At 45.7% G+C, this 23,629-nt stretch overlaps 1 protein-coding gene and 1 pseudogene across 4 annotated transcripts in view; one reads left to right on the forward strand and one right to left on the reverse strand.

Annotated features, from left to right (window-relative positions):
* LOC311129451 (lysine-specific demethylase 7B-like) lies at nucleotides 1–23,210 on the reverse strand (the record flags this gene model as incomplete). Of its 3 annotated transcripts, none has more annotated exons than XR_014613278.1 (17): nucleotides 1–2,367; nucleotides 2,403–2,809; nucleotides 2,949–3,337; nucleotides 3,674–3,816; nucleotides 3,938–4,032; nucleotides 4,264–4,549; nucleotides 4,814–5,065; nucleotides 5,349–5,435; nucleotides 5,708–5,799; nucleotides 5,910–6,104; nucleotides 8,204–8,366; nucleotides 9,075–9,261; nucleotides 9,789–9,930; nucleotides 12,202–12,362; nucleotides 12,539–12,656; nucleotides 13,244–13,329; nucleotides 23,098–23,195. XR_014613278.1 is itself a non-coding variant. In XM_084161739.1 (17 exons), the coding sequence occupies 16 exons, from the start codon at nucleotides 23,193–23,195 to the stop codon at nucleotides 2,721–2,723; spliced, it is 2,583 nt and encodes an 860-aa protein (XP_084017865.1). In that variant the 3' UTR covers nucleotides 1–1,303; nucleotides 2,688–2,720. The 3 variants fall into 3 exon arrangements, 2 of the variants coding, with proteins under 2 accessions (XP_084017865.1, XP_084017866.1); XM_084161739.1 differs by having other exon boundaries at nucleotides 1–1,303; nucleotides 2,688–2,809; XM_084161740.1 differs by having other exon boundaries at nucleotides 1–2,809; nucleotides 23,098–23,210.
* Nucleotides 17,439–23,629, forward strand: part of LOC311129273 (endoplasmic reticulum-Golgi intermediate compartment protein 2-like) — a 13,220-nt pseudogene continuing 7,029 nt past the window's right edge. Inside the window, exon 1 of the transcript XR_014615327.1 lies at nucleotides 17,439–17,519. The product of XR_014615327.1 is annotated as an endoplasmic reticulum-Golgi intermediate compartment protein 2-like (transcript). The remainder of the gene's footprint in view (nucleotides 17,520–23,629) is intronic.

The following is a 23,629-nucleotide window of genomic DNA, read 5'->3' on the forward strand; positions in this document are numbered from 1 at the left end:
AAAAGTCAATTTAACAGAAACAGTTCATTTTTATATTTACATGTTATTTTTGAAATGAAACATTCAATGCATCAAGTGTCACAGTAAGCCAGTGTTTGTATGGTTCAAATCATTGTTAAATCATAAATCAAACCATCTGAAGGACTAATGCACAGAGAGAAGAAACATGACCATCGATCGAAAACACAAATAGATCTGCATGTAAGAGTTTACGGTAAATACTGTACAATGAATGAGAGAAGTGATGCTAATAACAAACCCTGCCTGCAGGCTAGCGCTCGTGCTTATTATTACACAGACGAGTGGTGAGGACTTGGAACGTGCAATAAGAGTTCAAAGGTGAAAGTATAGTGTTCGAAGAAATGTCTGGCAATGTGATTAAACACTGTATTCCGTGGAGGGGAAGACATGAAAGTGTAATCTTTGTGTCATGATTAGGTGAAATATCTCATTAGGGGCTGAGCGATAGACCACAATTACACCAAGGTCAGGTGCACTGCAGGTTAAAATCATAGCACAGCTTTCAAGTCAGACTGTTCAAAGGGACGTATTAAAGTTACTTGGCAACTGAGTAAGTCAATGTCATTTAGTGAAATACTCACTTTGTAGTTCAACACCTACAAGTGGTGAGGGGGGTCTGCTCTGTCAAAAGGTAGATGCTGAATGTCTTGGATATTGAGTTACATATTGAAATTGATACAGTGAAGTAAAACTTACTAGTAGCTAGGCAGAGCTTGAGCATAGATGGTATCATTTCCACATAGATGATGACCATGTTAATTTCTTCAACTTGGTCAATTCCAATGCACAACTGCTTAGTTAGATGAGATAAGGAGTAAGAAGTGTATCAGTGGAACAGGAGTCTGGTTGGAAGAACATACCTTAGTAGTGTACATGATGTAGCTGGTGATTAAATCAGAGGTCATAGCTGTGGCATCATTCCCTGAGAGTGAAGAACTATAAATCCCAAACAAATCAAAAACACACACACCTCACTTCAGCACCATATCATATGAATATAAACAAAAAAAATCTCACCCTATTCAAATTCTTCAAATGTACTTTTCATCAGATTGAAAGGACCACCAAAGGTCATGATTGTGTTTTTCTTTTTTTAAATGTCTGTCGTTAGACAACGTCAGGTAGGCTATAGGTGTAGCAGGGCAGGGGTGGTAACATTTTGGAGTCACAATATTTTACAATATTACCCATTCTCTTAACACACAACCCCACTAACCTCTGGACACTGAGAGGAAACCAGAAGACAGAATGGAAACAGGTTCAAATCAAGTTTCAAGAAAGCCTGATTGGACAGAATAGAAGTGGAGAAAAAAAGATTGAGTTAGGTCAGTAAGATCATTTCTACACAATATATCATGACCACAAAGTCTAAAATGTCCACATACACAATAAGCATGAGAAGAGAGAAAAAAAAATAAACCCCTTTAGAAGAAAATCTCCAGAATAGCTGAGGTTTAGGGCTAAAATATAATAAAATCCTTATTCAATTAATAAATACATAATTCAGAATCCATCAAAAATAACATTAAAAACAATCAGATTTAAAAAAACAAATAAATTAAGCAGGATATTATACGAGTTGTTATTCACCATCAATGTTTTTCAACCAGGTAAACAACTTATGTTCGTACACTATAAAACATTTCTTATTGAGGCAGCACTCTGTGTTAGTCTCCCTTTGACCATCAGAGGGCAGCAAAATCAAATCGATTCTATATAGAGGAGTATGGCTTTCATATGATATATCAAAGCATTAAAAAACAAAAAACGTGAAATACAAGTAGAGAGAGACTTATGATGAGCTAATGCAGACTGGTTAAAATGTAATTGTTTTAGACCTGATGTGTTTTTACCCCCCAAAAAACAGTGCAATGATAAATTAGGCAATCGTCTTTACATAGATAAATGACACTCAATGTGGCAGGGAAGACTAACCAAGAGAGTGCTGCCTCTGTCAAAACGTATCTCTCCTCTACTCAACATCATTATTGCTGGTGTGATTGAGATAAGGGGAGTTGGGGGGAGCATGGAGGACGTACAAACATTAAGCACCATTTTGAAAAATTAGCTTAGCACTTTTTTCTCAGGGCCAAAAAGGACCCTACTAGAGAGAGCCCAGACACGGAGCCAGGTGGGTCAATGCCAGTGTCAGTCTGTGGAAAGCCAGCCTGTCTATCCCAACTTCCATCTTGTCCTGGGTCTCATCCAGTTCATAGTGCTGCAGATATTCAAGGAAGGCAGGGCTGGGACATGCAGATGGTGTGACGTCAAGCAGCCTGCATTGGCTTATGCACGTCATTAACACTGGCTGAAGAATTGTCTTCAATGTTGCGATGTACTGCAGACCTCATTCGGACATCTGTAACATTTCCCCATGGCACGTTAACGCCCACTGGAACTCTCTTTAAGATTCCCTGAAGTTGAGTAATCAACATGCTTTTTTGTTTCTCCATTATATTTTAGTGTGCTTGCAGTGAAGCTGAGCGCTTGCTTGGTAGCTTGCTCATGTGAATCCAATACCCTGTGGTCCTAAGCATGCACAGTGAGCCTGTTCGTTTGTGTGTCCGACAACAATTCTCTCAGGTGGGCCCTTTCCCCAGGCAGTGATTTCTCCAGGACAAAGGTGTGTACAGAAAAATCTGGATGTGAGGACAGGGGTCTTTTACCCTCCTTTAGCTTTGCCTGTGGCCCTCAGAGCTCTATGCAAAGACACCATTGTGTTGGTTCATCTTCAGGATCTTCCCCAGTCTCTGCTTGGCCGTGGCCATTCCTTTCTTGGGCCGCTTGCCTGAAAAACAAACCCGACACCTCACATGAATGGCTGACGTGCTAAATAAAGAGAGAGTTGTGTCACAGTAGCATCTAATCCCTGAGAACATCAACTAATTACTAGACAAATGGAGAGAATCAAAGACTTGTCCACGTACCTTTCGTGGCCTGGTTGCTGACGGGAGGGGAGTTGGAGGCGTGCCTCTTGGAGGGGTGCAGGGGGGGAGACATGGAGGGATCACAGTACTGGTAGTCGTCGGCCTCTGGGCTGGCGTCGTGGCTCAGGGGGCTGGGGGCCCCAAGGGAGAGGGGCCCCTGATTGTCCCAGGCCTCGCTGCTGCTGTTGCCCTGGCTGTCCATGGGGCTCTTGTCTCCCGCCACACGATTCTGGTGCTGCTCTCGGCGCTCCAGCAAGCCCCGGCTCGGGCTGGACCACCACGGCTCCTGGGAAGTGGCGCCCTCGTCTGGTTTGGAGGGGCACAGCAGGCCAGCCATGGACAGCATGCCCTGAATGGCCTCCTCTGTGCTGGGCGAGGTAGGACGTTCTCTGCAGGGACAAAGAGAAGAGACACACAGTCAATTACAGCCCACTGCCAGACTCCACAAAAGCCAACTGTGCTTATCTTTACCACTCAAAAGGGAGTTTTAAAAGGGAAGTTATGAATAGAATCTTTGTATGCATAATTGGCACAGGCTTCAGTTTAAAATCCAATTCCATCTCCATCGTTATGAGATTACTAAACCGATGGCGTTTTCAATGTTTAACTTTTAGACACTTCTACAAGAAACCATCCCTTAATAAATAACAAAAATAAATGTTGTGATTCCAATAACAGGAGCTGTGTTTTAGCTCACCCACGCACACAGCGGTCAGATTACCCACCTTTTGAGTGGCTTGTTTTGGTGCCGGAGGTTCAGGTCTGTCTGGTCCAGCTCTATGGTGTGCCCCGCGGCCCTCTGGGATGAGCCCCTCTCCTCATCATCACTCTGGGAGCTCCCTGAATCTTCCTCAGAAGAGGTGTTTTGCTGCAGAGAGGGAGAGAGATGAGAAAATGGTTGAGTGATGACACACACAACAGACAGTGTTAAGTGCTATGTTCTCACAAACAAAACCACAATGGGGGTAGACAGTGTCAATATCAGGTACCTGTGTGTTGGAATCACTGTCCGAGTCCATGTCCGACACGTCGGAGAGTCCTGAGGCTTCTTCCCTGAGTTCAGTCTTAACCCTCTCAAGACCCCCTGGGAAAGCAATCAGGCCTCATTAACCATAGAGCACAGAATGGTAGGAACCATTCCCTCTCTGTGTCCAAGTCAACAGGCTACTAGAACTAGTCTGTGTCAACAACATGACCCTTTAGAAAGCATGGTGTGTCTGAGACAATGAGGTCAATAAACTTACAAAGTTGAGTCAGATTATAAACCATACAATGTACAGTATATATCACGAATTGCTTCAGCATCATGACTTACTGAGGTGGTCTGGTTTCTCCTCTCCTCCCATAATGCTGTGCTGCTGTTCCTGGTCTGACTCTGTCTTCATCTCCTCTCTGCTCTTCAGTTGGCCCACGGACGACCTCTCACTCTCCGCCTTCACCGGGCTGCTAGCCGTGCTACTACCTGGTCTCCTCGCGTCTCGGATGATTCGTCCGTTGTGCAGCGTGAGACGCAGGTGTGTGTCTGGGTTCTCAGCAGCAGCGGCAGAGGCGGTGGACACCATGTTGAACTTCCCATACACCGGGGGACAGAAGGTAGGGTCCTGTGGTACACAGAGACAGGGTTATAGGAGAGATCAGGACTCATTCAACACAAGTATCACACCTTTCTATTGAATTGTATTACTCTGTATAGTATGGGAACACTTTTGCTTTTTGTAGGAGTAATGCACAGAAAATAGCAATGTGGTTTATTGATTGATCTAATTATTATTTCCAATAATAACAAGGCATTTAAATGTGACATATGCGAGAGAATGTGTCACATTCTAGTTTTGCGTTGTGAGAGTTTGACATGTTCCTCTCACCTCCTCCAGAGGGCCCACCTCCAGCCTCTTGAGCACCTCTCTGGTGTGCAGCTCCAGGATCTCCAGGTTAGAGGGCACCTTAGGACCCTGCTCCTCCTGCTTCTGCTGCTCCCGGAGCTTCCGGGCTGCCCGCCGCGCCTGACGAGCCGGGCACACCCTCTCCAGCGTGGAGCGCGTGGACGGACACTGCCCTCCGCCACTTCCCTGAGATTTCACTGGCTTGTTGGTGCCACCACTGCTGCCCTTTTCCTCCTGTTGAGACACACATAACATTACACCATTAGAGGAGGGAGTGGTTTGAACACAACCTCAATCTTTAAAATCTACTCTACGTCTATGGACAAGGAAGTCGCAAGGGAAAGATTGCCAGTTACAAACGAGGTGCAAATCCGTCACATCAGTGACATACGGCATGATACTGAAAGATGAATTAGAATGACCCCTCATACAGCCCCTCAGATTGAGTGCTCCTCCACCTACACAAAGGTGACGCTCCTCAACCCTCCACCCCCTGTGACCCCAGCCCAGCCCTTACCTCCAGGTAGCGTATTTCCTTGGTCAGCTCTTTAATGAGATGGTTGGGCCTGATATGGTCCGGGACCTCGCTGGTGGGCTCCGTAACCTGCAGACAGAACGTTCCACACACAATGAGGGTGGAGTTGAACAGAGAGGCTCTGTTTCCACCACTGGCACAGTGCCATCAGATCTGGGGAAAACCACTATGACCCCCCCCCCCTTCAAATCAGAGCTCAGCTGGGCGAAACCATTCAGTCTAGATATTCATCAGCCAACATTGTAGTCAGGTGCAGTATAGAGAAGGTGAAGCTGATACCCTCACCCATAGATACAATGTAAAAAGAACACAAATGTTCTATTTCATTCTGTGCCCCTCACCTCTCTCTTCAGCCAGGTTTTCAGTGGACTGATTAAAGCTTTCACTCCCTCCACTAGGTAGGTCTGGGGCGGACAGTTGTCTTCTCGCAACTCTGCGAAAGAGAACAAAGTCATTATATTTGTTATGTTTTTATGATGCTTGTGAAATAAAATAAAAAGCCAATAAAATATATTGTAGGATTTTGTTGATTTTGTTGCTCACCTTTCAGGGTCTCCAGCAGGTTCTTGGCCACATACCAGCAGATAGCCTCAAAGTAGGGAAACTTGAAGAGGTCTGGGGTCCTCAGACGATGCTCCATCTCGTAACACCTGAGCTGCATGCCAATGTTGAGGTTGTGGAGGAAGTTGCCTCCGAACGCCATGCAATCCTGAGAGGTGAGGACGGCATGGATCCATCCTGCAGAGGGCAGCACACACACAGTCAACGTTTGACTCGCTGACTGTGATAATACAAGGACACTGTGGCTAGGTGTTGTGTTTGTCAAAACGGCAGCCAAGCATCGATCATCATGTCACCAGAATAAGACCCTTGATATTTATTGGAAAGGAGCATCAAGCTCATCACCGTGCACTTTCACCAACCTGTGAAGTTCATCATGATTATTATTTCATCTGTAGCCTAATAAACTGCATGCTTTCCCGAGTCGTAATGGGAATACCACACAACATATCACGTGACTCCAAGTTTACTTCAATATGATGGTTATTATATCAATATTTGCGCATAAAGGCGTTTCCATCGCATAATTCATTTTACCAACACAAAAAGATCCCACCTTGTCTAGCGTATTTTGTTTTGACAACAATTTTGTTGTTTCCGTCAGGTCTGTTGTCACATTTTCTATCTGACATCTACTTTACTCGCATCAAAAAAGTTGGATAGAAACCTGGTATGTGACACACAAACACCAACCTGATAAAAACCCACACACAAACTCACTGACCTGATAACACAAACATACAGGGTTATCTCAGGCCAGCCTGACCTGGTAAAGATAAACACAAGGCACTGACATAAGAGCCAGGCGGTGGATAAGAGGACCTTCTGCCCTGCTCTCAGATAAAGCAGTGCTCTTTATACCTCCGGAGGTGACAGAAAGCAGAGACGGAGGTGACACAGCACTGATACTGCAGGCACTGACAGGGTTACGGGGTGACTGGGTTACGCGGCCAAGTATGTTGTGCTCTACCCCTCCCCAAATCTCTATCCCAACCTCCTTAACCCCCTGGAGAAGACACAGCTGCAGCCCTGGTCCTGATTAGTCATAACCTTTACTCAAGGTATACAACTTTGGGAGCATTTTAAAACGTGTGGGGTTTCTTCTTGTTCCTATGGGAGTATTGACACAGAAATGTATGGATACCCTGAACTTGCGAAAAGTCTGGTGCTTGAGTTGCACACCATTGGTGTTCTGAACCGATTACATATCCTGTATAGTTTTACATGAACCTCAGGTGCTCTCCATAGGCAAAAAAACATGGAATCCTGTGTTCTACAAATGTAATACGACTCCCCCATTAGGTAAGCGTATGGAAGGATCCATGTGGTGATAACGGAGACTGTGAGATCAGGGTAAATCACTAAGGACATGAGTGAAACCAACTGATGACAAGTCGCACTCTAAAAGCCATCTGTAGTTACTGAGGAGAACAACGGGCATGTGTTAACCATGAGGTTCTGCTTACTGCGCTCGCCCTTTCAGGGCTCTCTAAACGTGTTACGTCATCAAGACATGGGGAGGAATGTGAGAGGTGAATTACAAGTCACATGCTAAAGCAGAGGGTTTGCTGAGGATAAAGTAGGCCCAAGCGCTTCTAATATGGTCGCTTTCATGACATTACCCGTGCTATTATTCCATTAGGGCACTTTCTATTGTGTTATGAAAATATAGATGTGTGTCTAATGTCTAAGCTGTTGCTGTTTCCAAATTCTCTCGGCAATGACATGTCATCAGTGTTTTAAAAAGGGAGTAATTTTCCTGGCAGGCACCCTGGGAAACTAGACTGTTTTGTTTCTGTCTACTTTGATGATGTAGACTGGTTTCTCTATGGAGGGGCAAACAAGGCTACCAGATAGTCTATTTATAGATCACCAAAAGCAGGAATGTGAGAGAGGTATTTAAGGACACAGTGGAAAAGGTATTTTAGGGACACTGTCTAATTCCAGAGGGGTTCCTGTGTCACACGGTCACAGGGCCAGTCTACATCATCAGTGGTGACCCCTCTACATCCACACTGCAGTTCCAGGAACACAAGCCTGTTTAGCTGTTCTCAGGAAAACTAAAATACATGGCCTGTTACAAGAGAATACAAATAAAGACCAAATGCTTGCGCACACACACCAGTGGAGGCTGCTGAGGGGAGGACTGCTCATAATAATGGCTGGAATGGAAACTATGTGTTTGATACCATTCCACCTATACCGCTCCAGCCATTACCACGAGCCCGTCCTCCCCAATTAGGGTGCCACCAACCTCCTGTGACACACACACACACCTGTGGGGATGAGCAGCGTGGTTCCTTGCTGCACGACACACTTGTAGCACTTGTCTACCTTGTCCCCGAAGAACACTTCACTCTGGTTGGAGGAGGAGCTCCACGCCTCGTATAGTGCAAGGTTGGCCTGGGTCGGCTTGATCATGTAAAATATCTTCTCACCCTGGAAACACAAGGAGAGTAGAGAGAGTTAATGAGAGTTCCTTTTTTAAAAGCATCTTAACCCATGAAACGTCACAATGTGACTATAAAATTAGGAGCACTTAGATGTCTGCTAAAATGTTTCATTTCAGAGACACACAGATGTGGTTGACTTTTACACACCAGGGGTTTGTTCTTCCATTTGGGTGCATTTCCCAGCACTCTTTTTCCCAAGCTGAGCTGAATATTGCTTCTATAGCTAACGAGAGTTCCTGCCAGCCAGCCTGGTGAAGTCACCATGAACACAAAGCGTAGTTTGTGATTAGCAGCTGTTGGTTACTTTGTTGCCGTTGGAGGGATCATTTATTACCACGGCTGGGACAGAATTTCCCCTGGAGCTTGCCGACGACTAAATGTACTGCTGAGGTCAACTTCCGCCAGGGTACCCAATCAGCCTAGATTGCTCTAAATAGCCCCCCTATGTACAAACACACTTGATTAAATGTCAGCGAGCATTACAAGTGGTGAGGGGAATGCCAAAGAGCGAGCCAGGCCATCGATTTATCACCAAACAATGTTGTGGACAGAGTTGATTTTATTGACTTGCCAAACTATGACAAACTGCACTTAGCTCACTGCTAGGATTTGATAGCCTAGCACATATGTAGGACTTGTAACTAACACACACACACACACACACACACACACACACACACACACACACACTCACCCAGAGAACGTGGTACCACACAGAGGTGCCCCCGAAGTCTATGTGGAAGTCAGTGTAGCTGTTCATGACCCCCATGAGGCAGTACTTCTGGACAAAGGGTTTGGGGAAGAAGGAGTCATCTGGCCAGTAGTTCTCCACCCAGGACATCTTCTGAGCTACATTAGGTACCACCACCTGATCTGCCATCCTGGGGGACAGAGAGTGAGTGGTAAGAGAGGTACGGCTACTTAAGTAGTGGTCCTCTGTAGCTCAGCTGGTAGAGCACGGCGCTTGTAACGCCAGGGTAGTGGGTTCGATCCCCGGGACCACCCATACACAAAAATGTATGCACGCATGACTGTAAGTCGCTTTGGATAAAAGCGTCTGCTAAATGGCATATTATTATTATTAAGAGGGTCAAATCACAGTAAAAGTGCTGAAATGTACTGAACAATGATATTATTGATAAATTGTTTGATCACTTTCGTCATGAGCGGTACATGCGGCATAATGAATTTTTGATTGTTTGTGTTCATTCTTGTTTTTCCCTTGTGTTGTATGTGTTTTTGTAGCACCCAAAAATGCATCATGAAGGACTCAACTTGACAGCAGTCAGTGGTTACTCTTGGTTTCTGTTTGCATGTCTTGTAAAAAGCATTTATTTAAAATGTATCCATTTGAATAGAAAGAGAGTCAGCAATGGATTATTAGAAGTAGGACCACATCACAACTTACTTGGTATCAGAGAACTCCAGGCTGATAACGTTGAGCACCTTGGGCCGATGAGGCTTGTAGTAATACTTGACGAACTCTTTCAGCTTCATCTTGCTGTCTGTTTGCCTGGCCACGTCGATGACGTCAATGACTTTGTCACCGCCTGTGGACGACAAGAGAATGATGCCGAAGCCGTTTACACTCAAGGTCATATAGTTGAGCAGACAGCAAAAAGTAGTATCAGTCTGCCCATGGAATGATCATCCTTTTCTGTCTACAGTCTAACAGTTGAACCATTCATTCAGATATAATACATTTGGCCAAGAGAAAGGACCATTCCTATTGAAGTGACATTGACACCAGGGTAAGGATTTTTAATGGGTGTCAGTGGGCGAGGGGATCTGAACTCTGAAGCTCTCTGGCATTTCCATGTCTCTGTACAACTCCTACGGGAGAGACTGGCACATCCAATACACCAAAGGAGCGGATGGAGTGGGGGGGGGGGGGGGGGGGGGCAGACAATCTGTCCAGTCCATATGAGTCCCAGAGGTAGAGACTGGGGAGGGGGCCACGGTCTTTAATGTGTGTGTGTGTGTGAGGGTAAAAAGCTACCAGCACACACACACACACACAGCTGGGAGGCAGTGAATCAAACGGCACAGTGAAGGCCGGGGAGAGAGAGGGACAGTGTAGGGACAGGACAGCTGGTGCTTGTGTGATCCCCACCACCCCACACACACCTCCCTAATGTTCCCCAACCCCCTACACACCACACACGGCGGGTCCAGCTGGCCAGTGTCTGATGACAGGGAACAGCTGGAGTTATGGTAGCGAGCCAAACAGAGAGAGCAGAATGGTGTGTGCTCAGTCACTACCAGCCAACAACCCCAAAACAGACCATAGTAAATACTCCACCTTTATATAGTGGCCATAGCACACGGTCAAACATTTACATCATTTAGCAGACGCTCTTATCCAGAGCGACTTACAAATTGGTGCATTCAACTTAGGATAGCAAGTGGGATAACCACATTTTTTCCTTCTTTTTTTTTTTTTATATGGGGGGGGGGGGGGGGGTAGAAGGATTGCTTTATACTATTCCAGGTATTCCTTAAAGAGGTAGGGTTTCAAGTGTCTCCGGAAGGTGGTCAGTGACTCCGCTGTCCTGGCGTCGTGGGGGAGCTTGTTCCACCATTGGGGTGCCAGAGCAGCAAATAGCTTTGACTGGGCTGAGCGGGAACTGTGCTTCTGTAGAGGTAGGGGAGCTAGCAGGCCAGAGGTGGATGAACGTAGTGCCCTCGTTTGGGTGTAGGATCAGAGCCTGAAGGTACGGAGGTGCTGTTCCCCTCACAGCTCTGTAGGCAAGCACCATGGTCTTGTAGTAGATGCGAGCCTCAACTGGAAGCCAGTGGAGTGTGCGGAGGAGCGGGGTGACAAACTATTTATGTGTTTTAAGCAATGCATCTACACCTAGCTTTCACTCCAGCTAGACACTGTAGGGTTCTTACAGACACCATCCATTCACATTATATTTAGACTGAAAACTCAACCTACCCCCAAGGAGGAACGACATTAACCACACAATTTTAAGTACTGGGAGGTGACAAATGCCATGCGGTTTATCCTAAGCTGGCCGACCATAGTCTAGGCTTGGGTAACCCCAGGAGACAGCAGGTTCCAGGCCTGTCCCCCATTGTGTTCTAACTGTAAGGAGGTAGGTAACCCGATCCTCCTAGTGTTCTGTCTCCACCCAGTCAAAACACCTGTGCTGCTTCACATCAGAGCAGCTTAATGCTCAACAGAGCATGGCAGAGAACTTAATGATAAAAACACAAGTGGGTTTGGGTTGTGTTGGGCGTCCAGTCGGCCCAGATAGCTGTGGGTTAGTAATGGGCTTGTAATAGGAGCCTTGTGGTACCAGGCCTTTCTATTTTATAAAAGAGCGGAGGTGGTCATGTTGGGGGCTGAGTAAGACTAGCCCTCCCCTCCTTTAGGGCTTATTCAGCCATTGGGAGATGATTGATAAAGGGGGTAAATACCCTCTGAACCTGGCAACACTCTTAACCTGGCAACCTGTTTGTTTGACGGACAGATGGCGTCCACGCAATGTTAGGCACTCACTATCTGACAGAGAATGCATGCATCAGCTTTGAATTATATTCTATTTCAAAGCAATAGGTATAGCTAACATACGTCATATCAAATAGGCATCCCATGCAGTAGACAGGCATTGAATGGGTTGGTGATCAGACTTAGTTTGTTGCTCTACAAGTTACATTTCTGCCCTGCTACTCCATTTATTTACTTTGACTCCGGGGATGTTTGCAAATAGACAGAGCAAATCAAACCCAGGGTGCTTGAGCATGCCCACACCCACCCACAAACAGTACACACACAAACAAACAGTATACACTCTCGCTCTCCATGTCCTTACCGACAACTTGCTCCACATCTTTGACAGAGAAGGATGGTGGAGGCAGCCTGAGTCCCAGTCCCTCCATGTTGGACACAGCGATGGGGTACTGCCAGCCGTGGCTTTCCAGGTACCTCTGGGTCACCTGCTCCCCAGGCATCCACTGCAGGATCTCATCCCCACTGCAACACACACAGACAGAGACAATGGTTAATGGCAAATTCCTCTTGATATGTTCAACCCAATGAGGGAAATTGAGAACATAATACATGTTTAGCATTGTGACTAAAACAAAGATCACAGTCTTGTTCATAGCTTGGCATCAGAGTCCTTGGTGGTTGGTGTTCTGGGCATCTACCTGGCAAAGGTCCTGTTCTGGAGCTCCTTGACAAACACAGAGGTGCCAGCCTGCACTGGCTTGGTGCCATCGTCCAGCTCTGTGTAGTCATGCCTGTGCCAGTTGTTGCGTTTTTTCACTGTAAGAGGAGAGACGCAGAACATCAGACTCACAGAACACCACAGCATTCACTGGCCCTGAAAATGATCACTATAGCCAGTGACAGACCTGAGACGAATATTTACTGTATTATTCAATCTTCTTCACTTAAACCAACAGAGCCTTGTGAATTATGGATAATAGTCATTAGTCTTGATAATATATATTCCCTAGCACAGAGGCCAAGGTGAGGGCCATGTCCAATTTAAGTGGAAGGATTACAGCCCCATTCAATTAGCCTGTTAATGTCTGGCCCCGGGCTCTCAGGGGTCAGCCTCCTCTAAATCAGACTGGAGACCATGCTGCTCTCCTGGGGACAGTCCATCAGCCATGGAGGGAGAGAGAGGGAGAGGGGGAGGGATGGAGAAAGGGAGAGAGTGAACAGGCACGGGGGTAGATTAAATGGAGAGAGAGCGCGAGATAAAGAGAGAGAGATGGTAGAAAGACAGATTGGAGAGAAACGGGGAAGAGAGGGCGAAGGAAAGCGATGGTGAGACCCACCGAGGAAGAGAAAGAGAAGACAGGATGGACAGAGAGATACACACAAACACAGACTGGAATACTGACTCAAGGAGGGTCCGTGTTGGGGTTCACAGTTAGGACAGTGGTAAACATCAATGTCCACCGCATGGTGCTCCTCCACCTGGACACAGCTGTGAGGAGACAGGAGACATCATATTACTGTCAGTATATACACAACTGTTAAACAGACAGCACCGTGATAGCCTGGTCCCAATATTTGGCGTCACATTGACTATAGGAGTTGGCAAGTCAGCACAAACAAATCTGGGACCAGGTTAGCGCAATTGTGTTTTCACTGTCAGATCCAATAAATGAACTGACAGGACAGGAGACTGTTCTCTCCAGGATAATAACACCAGAGAAGCTGTTGTGGAAACAGACTCCCTCTCACTGATATCCCCAACCATGGTGGTTCTAGGGCCCATGCTCTGGACAGCTTGAGGGCTTGTGAGAGTGATTAAGAGGGTTTTGTACACAATGGAGTCAGTCCACTGCATGAAATAATTGACTTTGTCTGGGGGGACTCCTACTTACATGATTTAAAGCGTTTGAGAAAAGGGGTCACATACAAGTTTCTCTCACTGGGTCATCCTTTGGGCCAGATATGAGACTTAAGATATCATGGTTTTGCTAAACTGACACCCTGTTCTGACTGTCTGTGTGGCTGTGGATAGTGAGGTATAGGAGGAGCAGAGGGGGGATAGAGAGGTTAGAGGTAAACATTGAGCCAGAAACACTAGAGTACAGTGTACGTGGAAGATGACCTCTGGTGACCTTTTGGCCCCTCACTTTTTTAAAGGAGGTACGAAAATGCAAGCAACCTTGAAGTTGGGAGGCAATTGTTATTTTTGGTCTGGAGGACAGTTGCGTTAGGGCAAGGAGTTAGTTAGTTAGGGCAAGGAGTTAGTTAGTTAGGGCAAGGAGTTAGTTAGTTAGGGCAAGGAGTTAGTTAGTTAGGGCAAGGAGTTAGTTAGTCAGGGCAAGGAGTTAGTTAGTTAGGGCAAGGAGTTTGTTAGTTAGGGCAAGGAGTTTTCCTCCTGGGCTCTAACAATAACCTCTAGGCCACTCTGGGGCAGACCTATCCTATTGGCTATTAACAGACTGGGAGTCACAACTATGTGTTTGTCTCAGTATCCCACAGAACTAAGACAGTGTCCGTGTCACTCAAACCACTATACCACCAAACCCCCGACCGCCCCACAACAGCCAGACCACAGGCAGTAACACACACATTCCTCTGGTGCATACCAAAGCTCTGTTCCATAAGAGAACACTGAATAATAAAAGGCTTTGAGTGTTGCCATTATGCGTGTAAAAAGGGAGAAAAACTGCAGGCAGCATTTTTGTGTCAACGGGGTATGGGAGGAATCTAAGCCAGCTTTTAAAGAGCTTCTTCTCAAGTAAACAAAGAGAAAAATTGTCTAAGCTAAACTTTGGTTTCAGCTGACGAGCAGACAGAGACTAATGTGGGCTAATATATTTTCCTGCTCTGACATGGAAGACTATATAGCATAAAACACTAAGGGCCTATTTCTTCATAGGCACAATCTGTTTTCTTGCAAAAAAAATAAAAAAATATGAGTTGCCCTAGTAGCTAGTTTAAGAAGCTTTTGAGTTCATGAAGAAGGCAACAACTTTGCCAATCTCAAGCAATTCCACCTTCTTCCCTCTCTGCAGTCTCTCTCTCATTCAAATCTCCCTGCTCTGTGACTGGTCTTCAGTGGGTACATTTAAATTAGTTGAGGTCCTGCTCTCTGAAGTTTGGAGTGACACAAACAGTGGAAATCTTCCTTTCAGTGTGAAAACAAAAAACACTGGGGGACTTGCTTAGGGTGGTAAATGACAGCCATCAAAGTTCCAGCTCACTCAGGGTCCAGGAGTTAGCCTGGAGGCTAGGTGCTGTATGAGGATATAGTAAAGGTTTCAATAGCAGATAATACCATTCTATTTTCACCGAGGGCCTGGGAGGGGACACAGAGTTCTAACCAGCCACTATCAGCGTTGATCTGAGTGGATATTGCAGGAAATTGTCAAGAGAAACGAAGGCCAGCAGGAAGCGGCGTCACAACTGAACTTCCTCTGGTGGCGTGTTGTTGCTGGTTAAGTCTACTTAACAATTGGGTTGTTGTTCAGCAGGATATTGATAGACAGCAGCACACACGCTCACTAACTGTACAGCCTGAAGCTGTAACAGGTTGGGACTGGGAGTAATAACCGAGGTAAGGAAGAGAACCGTGCCTAATTTTAGGGAGGGCTAAGATTTTTTCCTGTTCAGGTCATCAGGAAAAGCTCAGGGCACCATTTATAGAAGATCCAATGCTATAAACTCCTTCAGTATCCTAACCCTGCCCCCTACCGAGTGGCCTCCACAGTCCACCTCCACTCACTTCCTACGTCAGCGGTCAAGACGGAGTAGAACGCAGCAGTGGGCTGGAATCTTGGCTCCTGAGGTTGCTCAGTGGCCTTGCTGGGGAGACTAGCATGAGTCACGGCACCAATTACAGTGGGGAAAAAAAGTATTTAGTCAGCCACCAATTGTGCAAGTTCTCCCACTTAAAAAGATGAGAGCGGCCTGTAATTCTCATCATAGGTACACGTCAATTATGACAGACAAAATTAGAAAAAAAAATCCAGAAAATCACATTGTAGGATTTTTTATGAATTTATTTGCAAATTATGGTGGAAAATAAGTATTTGGTCACCTACAAACAAGCAAGATTTCTGGCTCTCACAGACCTGTAACTTCTTCTTTAAGAGGCTCCTCTGTCCGCCACTCGTTACCTGTATTAATGGCACCTGTTTGAACTTGTTATCGGTATAAAATACACCTGTCCACATCCTCCAAACTCCACTATGGCCAAGACCAAAGAGCTGTCAAAGGACACCAGAAACAAAATTGTAGACCTGCACCAGGCTGGGAAGACTGAATCTGCAATAGGTAAGCAGCTTGGTTTGAAGAAATCAACTGTGGGAGCAATTATTAGGAAATGGAAGACATACAAGACCACTGATAATCTCCCTCGATCTGGGGCTCCACGCAAGATCTCACCCCGTGGGGTCAAAATGATCACAAGAACGGTGAGCAAAAATCCCAGAACCACACGGGGGAACCTAGTGAATGACCTGCAGAGAGCTGGGACCAAAGTAACAAAGCCTACCATCAGTAAAACACTACGCCGCCAGGGACTCAAATCCTGCATGTGTCCCCCTGCTTAAGCCAGTACATGTCCAGGCCCATCTGAAGTTTGCTAGAGTGCATTTGGATGATCCAGAAGAGGATTGGGAGAATGTCATATGGTCAGATGAAACCAAAATATAACTTTTTGGTAAAAACTCAACTTGTCGTGTTTGGAGGACAAAGAATGATGAGTTGCATCCAAAGAACACCATACCTACTGTGAAGCATGGGGGTGGAAACATCATGCTTTGGGGCTGTTTTTCTGCAATGGGACCAGGACGACTGATCCGTGTAAAGGAAAGAATGAATGGGGCCATGTATCGTGAGATTTTGAGTGAAAACCTCCTTCCATCAGCAAGGGCATTGAAGATGAAACATGGCTGGGTCTTTCAGCATGACAATGATCCCAAACACACCGCCCGGGCAACGAAGGAGTGGCTTCGTAAGAAGCATTTCAAGGTCCTGGAGTGGCTTAGCCAGTCTCCAGATCTCAACCCCATAGAAAATCTTTGGAGGGAGTTGAAAGTCTGTGTTGCCCAGCGACAGCCCCAAAACATCACTGCTCTAGAGGAGATCTGCATGGAGGAATGGGCCAAAATACCAGCAACAGTGTGTGAAAACCTTGTGAAGACTTACAGAAAACGTTTGACATGTGTCATTGCCAACGAAGGGTATATAACAAAGTATTGAGAAACTTTTGTTATTGACCAAATACTTATTTTCCACCATAATTTGCAAATAAATTCATTAAAAATCCTACAATGTGATTTTCTGGATTTTTTTTCCTCATTTTGTCTGTCATAGTTGACATGTACCTATGATGCAAATTACAGGCCTCTCTCATCTTTTTAAGAGGGAGAACTTGCACAATTGGTAGCTGACTAAATACTTTTTTCCCCCACTGTATGTCACCCCAGGACTGCCATGAATTCTCCTGCCTGTCTGTCGGGGTGGGACATGCTAGAGAGCGCACAACAGAGTGAGCGCGTGGCTGAGGTGAGCCAGGGAGGGATTGAGCCAAGCAGACCTCCTACACCGCCTCCTCTGCCTGGTCATCTTGTGTAACACCAGCACAGCGAGAAGCAGGGCACTGTGCCACCACACTGACGCTGCTTCTTCCCTTGCGCAGGAATGACGGGTTGGGTGAGTCACTTGGAAACTGGTGGGCTGGGGAGTGTTGATGATGATGCAACTTGTGTAGCTACTGATCCTTGATTCCTTGAAGTCAAATCAATCTCACTCTTTAAAAACTACTGAGGCTGCCCCATCGAAGACAACAACAAAACTATAAATCTGGCTTAAGTTAAGAGCTGTGTGGAAGACAAAACTTTGGTATTTAGTGTATAGTAATAAATCAAGTGACATCAGCCCTGGGAGAAATAAAGCCTAATATGGGTCTGTGTGTCTGTCACTGTCTCACCACTCTCCCAGAAACAATGCCAGTCCCCTGCCAATAGTGGGCAGACACCAGCCTAGCAGCATGAGGTCAAACCATAGAGATAGACAGAGGACTCATCTTTGTATCTGTGCCATTATAGCGTGACAGCATGGACAGCGCCATTGAGGCAATCTTCATTTTAAAGTAGTACATGTTCTTCTTCATTGGCTGATTGCTCCCAACTCCTAAGAATCCACACCCAGTTGCCTACTTTAAAAGGGTGGAGGCCGTCGATGGCAATGTCCATGCTAAAATAGGTTATATCCATGAGTTCTCTATCTATCTCTATAGGCTAAACATCCTGTCCTGAATCAGGAGAGTTGTCAACTATCCCACCGCCATCAGCTCCTCTCCCTCTACTTCCTCTGTTGTGGAGCTGCCTGCCTTCCTGTGTGACTGGGGTTATTCATTAGTCTATGTACTGTGAGGGGTTCATTGTGTCTCAATGATCAGCAGAGACACACAAAGGGTTGTAGGCGGGCTCAGCCATTACTTTAAGCACTTAATAACCCCCCTGCATAGGGCTCCGACACGCCTACATTAGAGAACTGGCAGATAGCTAATGGATAATGGGGGAAAGGATGGGTGATGGGGAGGGGGTGAGGGCAGATAAACACACCTGCCTGGGTTCATTTAGACCCAAAGGGCACCTGACTCCAGCCTTTCCAAATATTAGGTCCAAGTGGGCATAAATCAGACCATTTGAACCCTCACTGAGAAATGGAAAGGATACCGGTCATATCAATGGGGTATAATGCACTGATGAAGGGCCTTAGTACACAACAACCTCTCTACACCATTAACCCACGTCACTAAGCTTCTACAGACAGCTTATGGTACAAGCACTTCTCTGTAGGCAGCTGGAAAACAACAAAAGAGGATTGCTGCTTTGTTGTTTATGGAGCATTGCAGTTCCCCCGGGGAGGAAGTGGAACAACTTCATTGTTTATGGTGCAGGTTGCATTGCCTTGAGGCTCTCATGTTGAACTGAGTAATTTATTCTAAGGCGGTTGGGGACTGGGCTTGTGTCTTCTCACACATGCTCTCAACATAGGCCTACCTCTTTTAGTGAGCCTCATACACCTAGGCCTTCACAGTACACACTAACTCAGTCTCTGCCACTCCCACTAGATCTGTCAACACATGATTACACTGGCAGAGAAACTGGATTGGCCTTTAGTGCAGCAGAGCTTATCCTTCTAATATTCAAGCATGATACAGTGGGGGAAAAAAGTATTTAGTCAGCCACCAATTGTGCAAGTTCTCCCACTTAAAAAGATGAGAGAGGACTGTAATTTTCATCATAGGTACCCCTTCAACTATGACAGACAAAATGAGCAAAAAAAATCCAGAAAATCACATTGTAGGATTTTTTATGAATTTATTTGCAAATTATGGTGGAAAATAAGTATTTGGTCAATAACAAAAGTTTCTCAATACTTTGTTATATACCCTTTGTAGGTAATGACACAGGTCAAACGTTTTCTGTAAGTCTTCACAAGGTTTTCACACACTGTTGCTGGTATTTTGGCCCATTCCTCCATGCAGATCTCCTCTAGAGCAGTGATGTTTTGGGGCTGTCGCTGGGCAACACGGACTTTCAACTCCCTCCAAAGATTTTCTATGGGGTTGAGATCTGGAGACTGGCTAGGCCACTCCCGGACCTTGAAATGCTTCTTACGAAGCCACTTCTTCGTTGCCCAGGCGGTGTGTTTGGGATCATTGTCATGCTGAAAGACCCAGCCACGTTTCATCTTCAATGCCCTTGCTGATGGAAGGAGGTTTTCACTCAAAATCTCACGATACATGGCCCCATTCATTCTTTCCTTTACACGGATCAGTCGTCCTGGTCCCTTTGCAGAAAAACAGCCCCAAAGCATGATGTTTCCACCCCCATGCTTCACAGTAGGTATGGTGTTCTTTGGATGCAACTCAGCATTCTTTGTCCTCCAAACACGACGAGTTGAGTTTTTACCAAAAAGTTATATTTTGGTTTCATCTGACCATATGACATTCTCCCAATCCTCTTCTGGATCATCCAAATGCACTCTAGCAAACTTCAGACGGGCCTGGACATGTACTGGCTTAAGCAGGGGGACACGTCTGGCACCGCAGGATTTGAGTCCCTGGCGGCGTAGTGTGTTACTGATGGTAGGCTTTGTTACTTTGGTCCAAGCTCTCTGCAGGTCATTCACTAGGTCCTCCCGTGTGGTTCTGGGATTTTTGCTCACCGTTCTTGTGATCATTTTGACCCCACGGGGTGAGATCTTGCGTGGAGCCCCAGATCGAGGGAGATTATCAGTGGTCTTGTACGTCTTCCATTTCCTAATAATTGCTCCCACAGTTGATTTCTTCAAACCAAGCTGCTTACCTATTGCAGATTCAGTCTTCCCAGCCTGGTGCAGGTCTACAATTTTGTTTCTGGTGTCCTTTGACAGCTCTTTGGTCTTGGCCATAGTGGAGTTTGGAGTGTGACTGTTTGAGGTTGTGGACAGGTGTCTTTTATACTGATAACAAGTTCAAACAGGTGCCATTAATACAGGTAACGAGTGGAGGACAGAGGACCCTCTTAAAGAAGAAGTTACAGGTCTTTGAGAGCCAGAAATCTTGCTTGTTTGTAGGTGACCAAATACTTATTTTCCACCATAATTTGCAAATAAAATCATTAAAAATCCTACAATGTGATTTTCTGGATTTTTCCCCCTCAATTTATCTGTCATAGTTGACGTGTACCTATGATGAACATTACAGGCCTCTCATCTTTTTAAGTGGGAGAACTTGCACAATTGGTGGCTGACTAAATACTTTTTTCCCCCACTGTATGTAGGCAAAGTAGGTGTCAATCAGGCTGTGTTGCAACTTGCCATGCTACTTTTCAGAGGGTTTCTGTCAGATTGATAAAAGGAATGCACTCAGCTAAATGTGGCTATTCTTAGTAAAATCCTACTTTCAACTCCTCATTGCATTTCCAAGAGCGCAAAACATTGGTCCATTCTCCCCGTTTCCCCTCATCTGCAGAAGCAGTCTGAATTCAAGTTCGCCCTTGTGTCATCATCATTAGCGGACCAACTAATATACCGTGACTCTAAACGACTGGAAATCAATACGACGCTGTTGACCTCCTAATCAGCATTGATCAATCTGAGAGTAATGTCATTGGCCTACCCCAGAGACACAAAGACCCCACTAATGAATGTAAACATGATACTAACCATCAACTGAGGTCAGAGTCACACACACACTAAACTAAAAACACAAGCTCTCCCACAAATTCAAATTCTCTCACAACATTATGAGGAGGACAGGGGAGAGCATCCATCTCTCTTCAGTCTTTTCCCCTGGCTGAGAGTGTAGGACATAATGATGGATGGTACATTGAACTTGGCTCTGTGGAGCTACCATCAATCATTCCCCTGTGTCCCATCCAGTCTCTGCTCTCTCACTACTACCACACACACTCTACCAGAACCAGACAGGAGCTGGGAGTCACACCCACGCAGCCTGGAGAGAGACACAGGTCTGTGGGCTCCAACGTGAGCCACTGACGCCATACGGGGTTTGTTGTCGTTCGTAATGCAATGTTTCAGTTTCAGTATAGTGATATCTCAACAGTTTTAGCAAAAGCATCCGCAGCACAGGCCTGCTGAGTGGAAGTGAGGCTCTTTTCCTGCACAGGCCCTACGTACATGCCTGTAGTGTACAAACTAGCAGGGCACTATTTCTGTCTCCCGCACCCTACCTGGTCCATAGTCTACACCTTAGAAACAACACAGAGCACTTTGTTTGGCTACTCTGCCTAGTTCCGTCTGGGAGCCATACGGGTGTATACGTGCATCCAGGGTTCAGTCACTGGTGAGAGAAAACAGATGCCCTCCCGGCCAGGCAGGCAGCTAGACACGACCCCGGCTCACAGTATGGCGGTGTGCCGACAAGCGGGCACCAGGATTCCGGAGCAGGCATGGCAGCTTCTCCGCTTTCCACTACGTTTGCATACCATCCACAGCCAGAGGCTTGCCACTTCCTTCTGGTGAGCCTCATGGGAAAGAGTGGTAGAGAACCCCTAGTTTTGGAGCAGAGCAGTGTGCACGCGTGTGTTATTGCTCAATGGGGACGCTCCAATGTTTGTTCCTCTTTTGGCACATGACACAGACTCAGTCTACCCTGGCTCAGGCATCCCATCATTCTGGGCGTTGAGTTCTTGGCAGTCTACAGAGTGTAGTTACACAACAGCTTTGTCATTTCCACACAAGCCAAACTGCTATTGTATTCATATTAGTTGTCTTTCTTTTCTACTCAATACTCCCTTCTTCCACTAGGGGTATACCACATGTGCCTATTTTCGGTGAAAGGGGGGATTTAAATACCCAACCTCGAGCTGTCAATCAAAAGCTCAACGATAACAACAATCATATTTTCTCATCTAAGTTTTTTGGCCACTAAATAGTTAGGGGTAAAAACAAATGAGGCCAAATGAGGACACTCACTCAAATAGTAGGATTTGTGTAGTTTACTCCTAAAAATGTTGATCCATGCAAGAGGTCACTTGGCTAGTGAAGTGATGCCACCAAGAATGTGCAAGAGATTGAAATGGAACATCAATCGAATTCACAAAAGCACGTGGCCTAAATTCTCCACTAGGAAAGTCCATTAGGGTCAGGTCAGGCTGTCACATGCACGAACCTAGTCTGATTAATCAGGCTGTAACACACAATTATTGTATATTTGAGACTGATTAATCAGACTAGCATTAACCCAACTCAATAGTAAATGATGACAAAGTGGATTAAAATCAGACCCCATGCCTTTAATCGATAACCAGGCAAGTTTGTTCTCAAATCAATTGGATAGGCTAAGGCTTCTTTCAACAGACCACATTTGTAAAGGGCTGGCTTTGATCACTGAGATTCACAATTAGTCACACACAAGCTTAGCTAGCTGGCTAACGGTAGCAAACTAGTAACGTTAAGCTAATTTCTTTTGACAAGCTGCTGTCGGCAAGGACATTAAAACCTCCAAGACACACGATTAATAGCCCAATAAGTAGAGTCAAATACTAACTCCCAATATGTATAATGAAAATAAAAACACACTGGCTTAGTTATTTACTATTTTGTAAAGTTTAGCTAGCTCTAGGTGTCAATAGAGTGAGAGACCCGTGAAGACCCCGTTACCCACAAATAGCAGTCACAACCACAAGACAATCCTCGCTTATTCCCAAGCACCTGCTGTTAGTTTAGCTGGTTAAATCGATTGCATGTTTCAAGGAAGGTGTAATCTCCATACCTGCCATGAAACCAGTCGTTACAGAGGTCGCATTCGATCATAAACCGGCTCACATCATAGGACTGCCGGCAGACACAGTACAGCGGGGCCGCCGCCATCTTCCTACTGTCCCCAAACAACGCAGGAATAAAGTGGGGCGGGGATTTCGTTCGGTACGCGGAAAGAGTCGAGGGGAAACCCGATCTTATGCGAAAGAAAGCATGGGAAAGCCACGGGGGCAAGCCTATCTCTGACGTCAATTTCCAAATTATTTATTTCCATCTGGTTACTCAGTGTAATAGCAAATACCTATACTTATAACATTGTGAATTATGTAAAGTGTTGTTTTTTGTTGAACTTGGTTTAACTCGACAGTGATCATTGACCTATAAACAACAGTGATATGATGCAAACTGACACAACGTGGTCAAAGTGCCCAAGGCTGCATTCTCAGCAGGAAAAGCACTGCCATTGGTTTGGCTGTTTTCATTGATTCCATTGTGAACTTGTATTTGTTATTGTTTCTTGAGATGTGTTTGAACTGCTGCTCATT

This window comes from Coregonus lavaretus, assembly GCF_964263955.1.
Source record: "Coregonus lavaretus genome assembly, chromosome: 5".
Lineage (NCBI taxonomy): Eukaryota > Metazoa > Chordata > Actinopteri > Salmoniformes > Salmonidae > Coregonus > Coregonus lavaretus.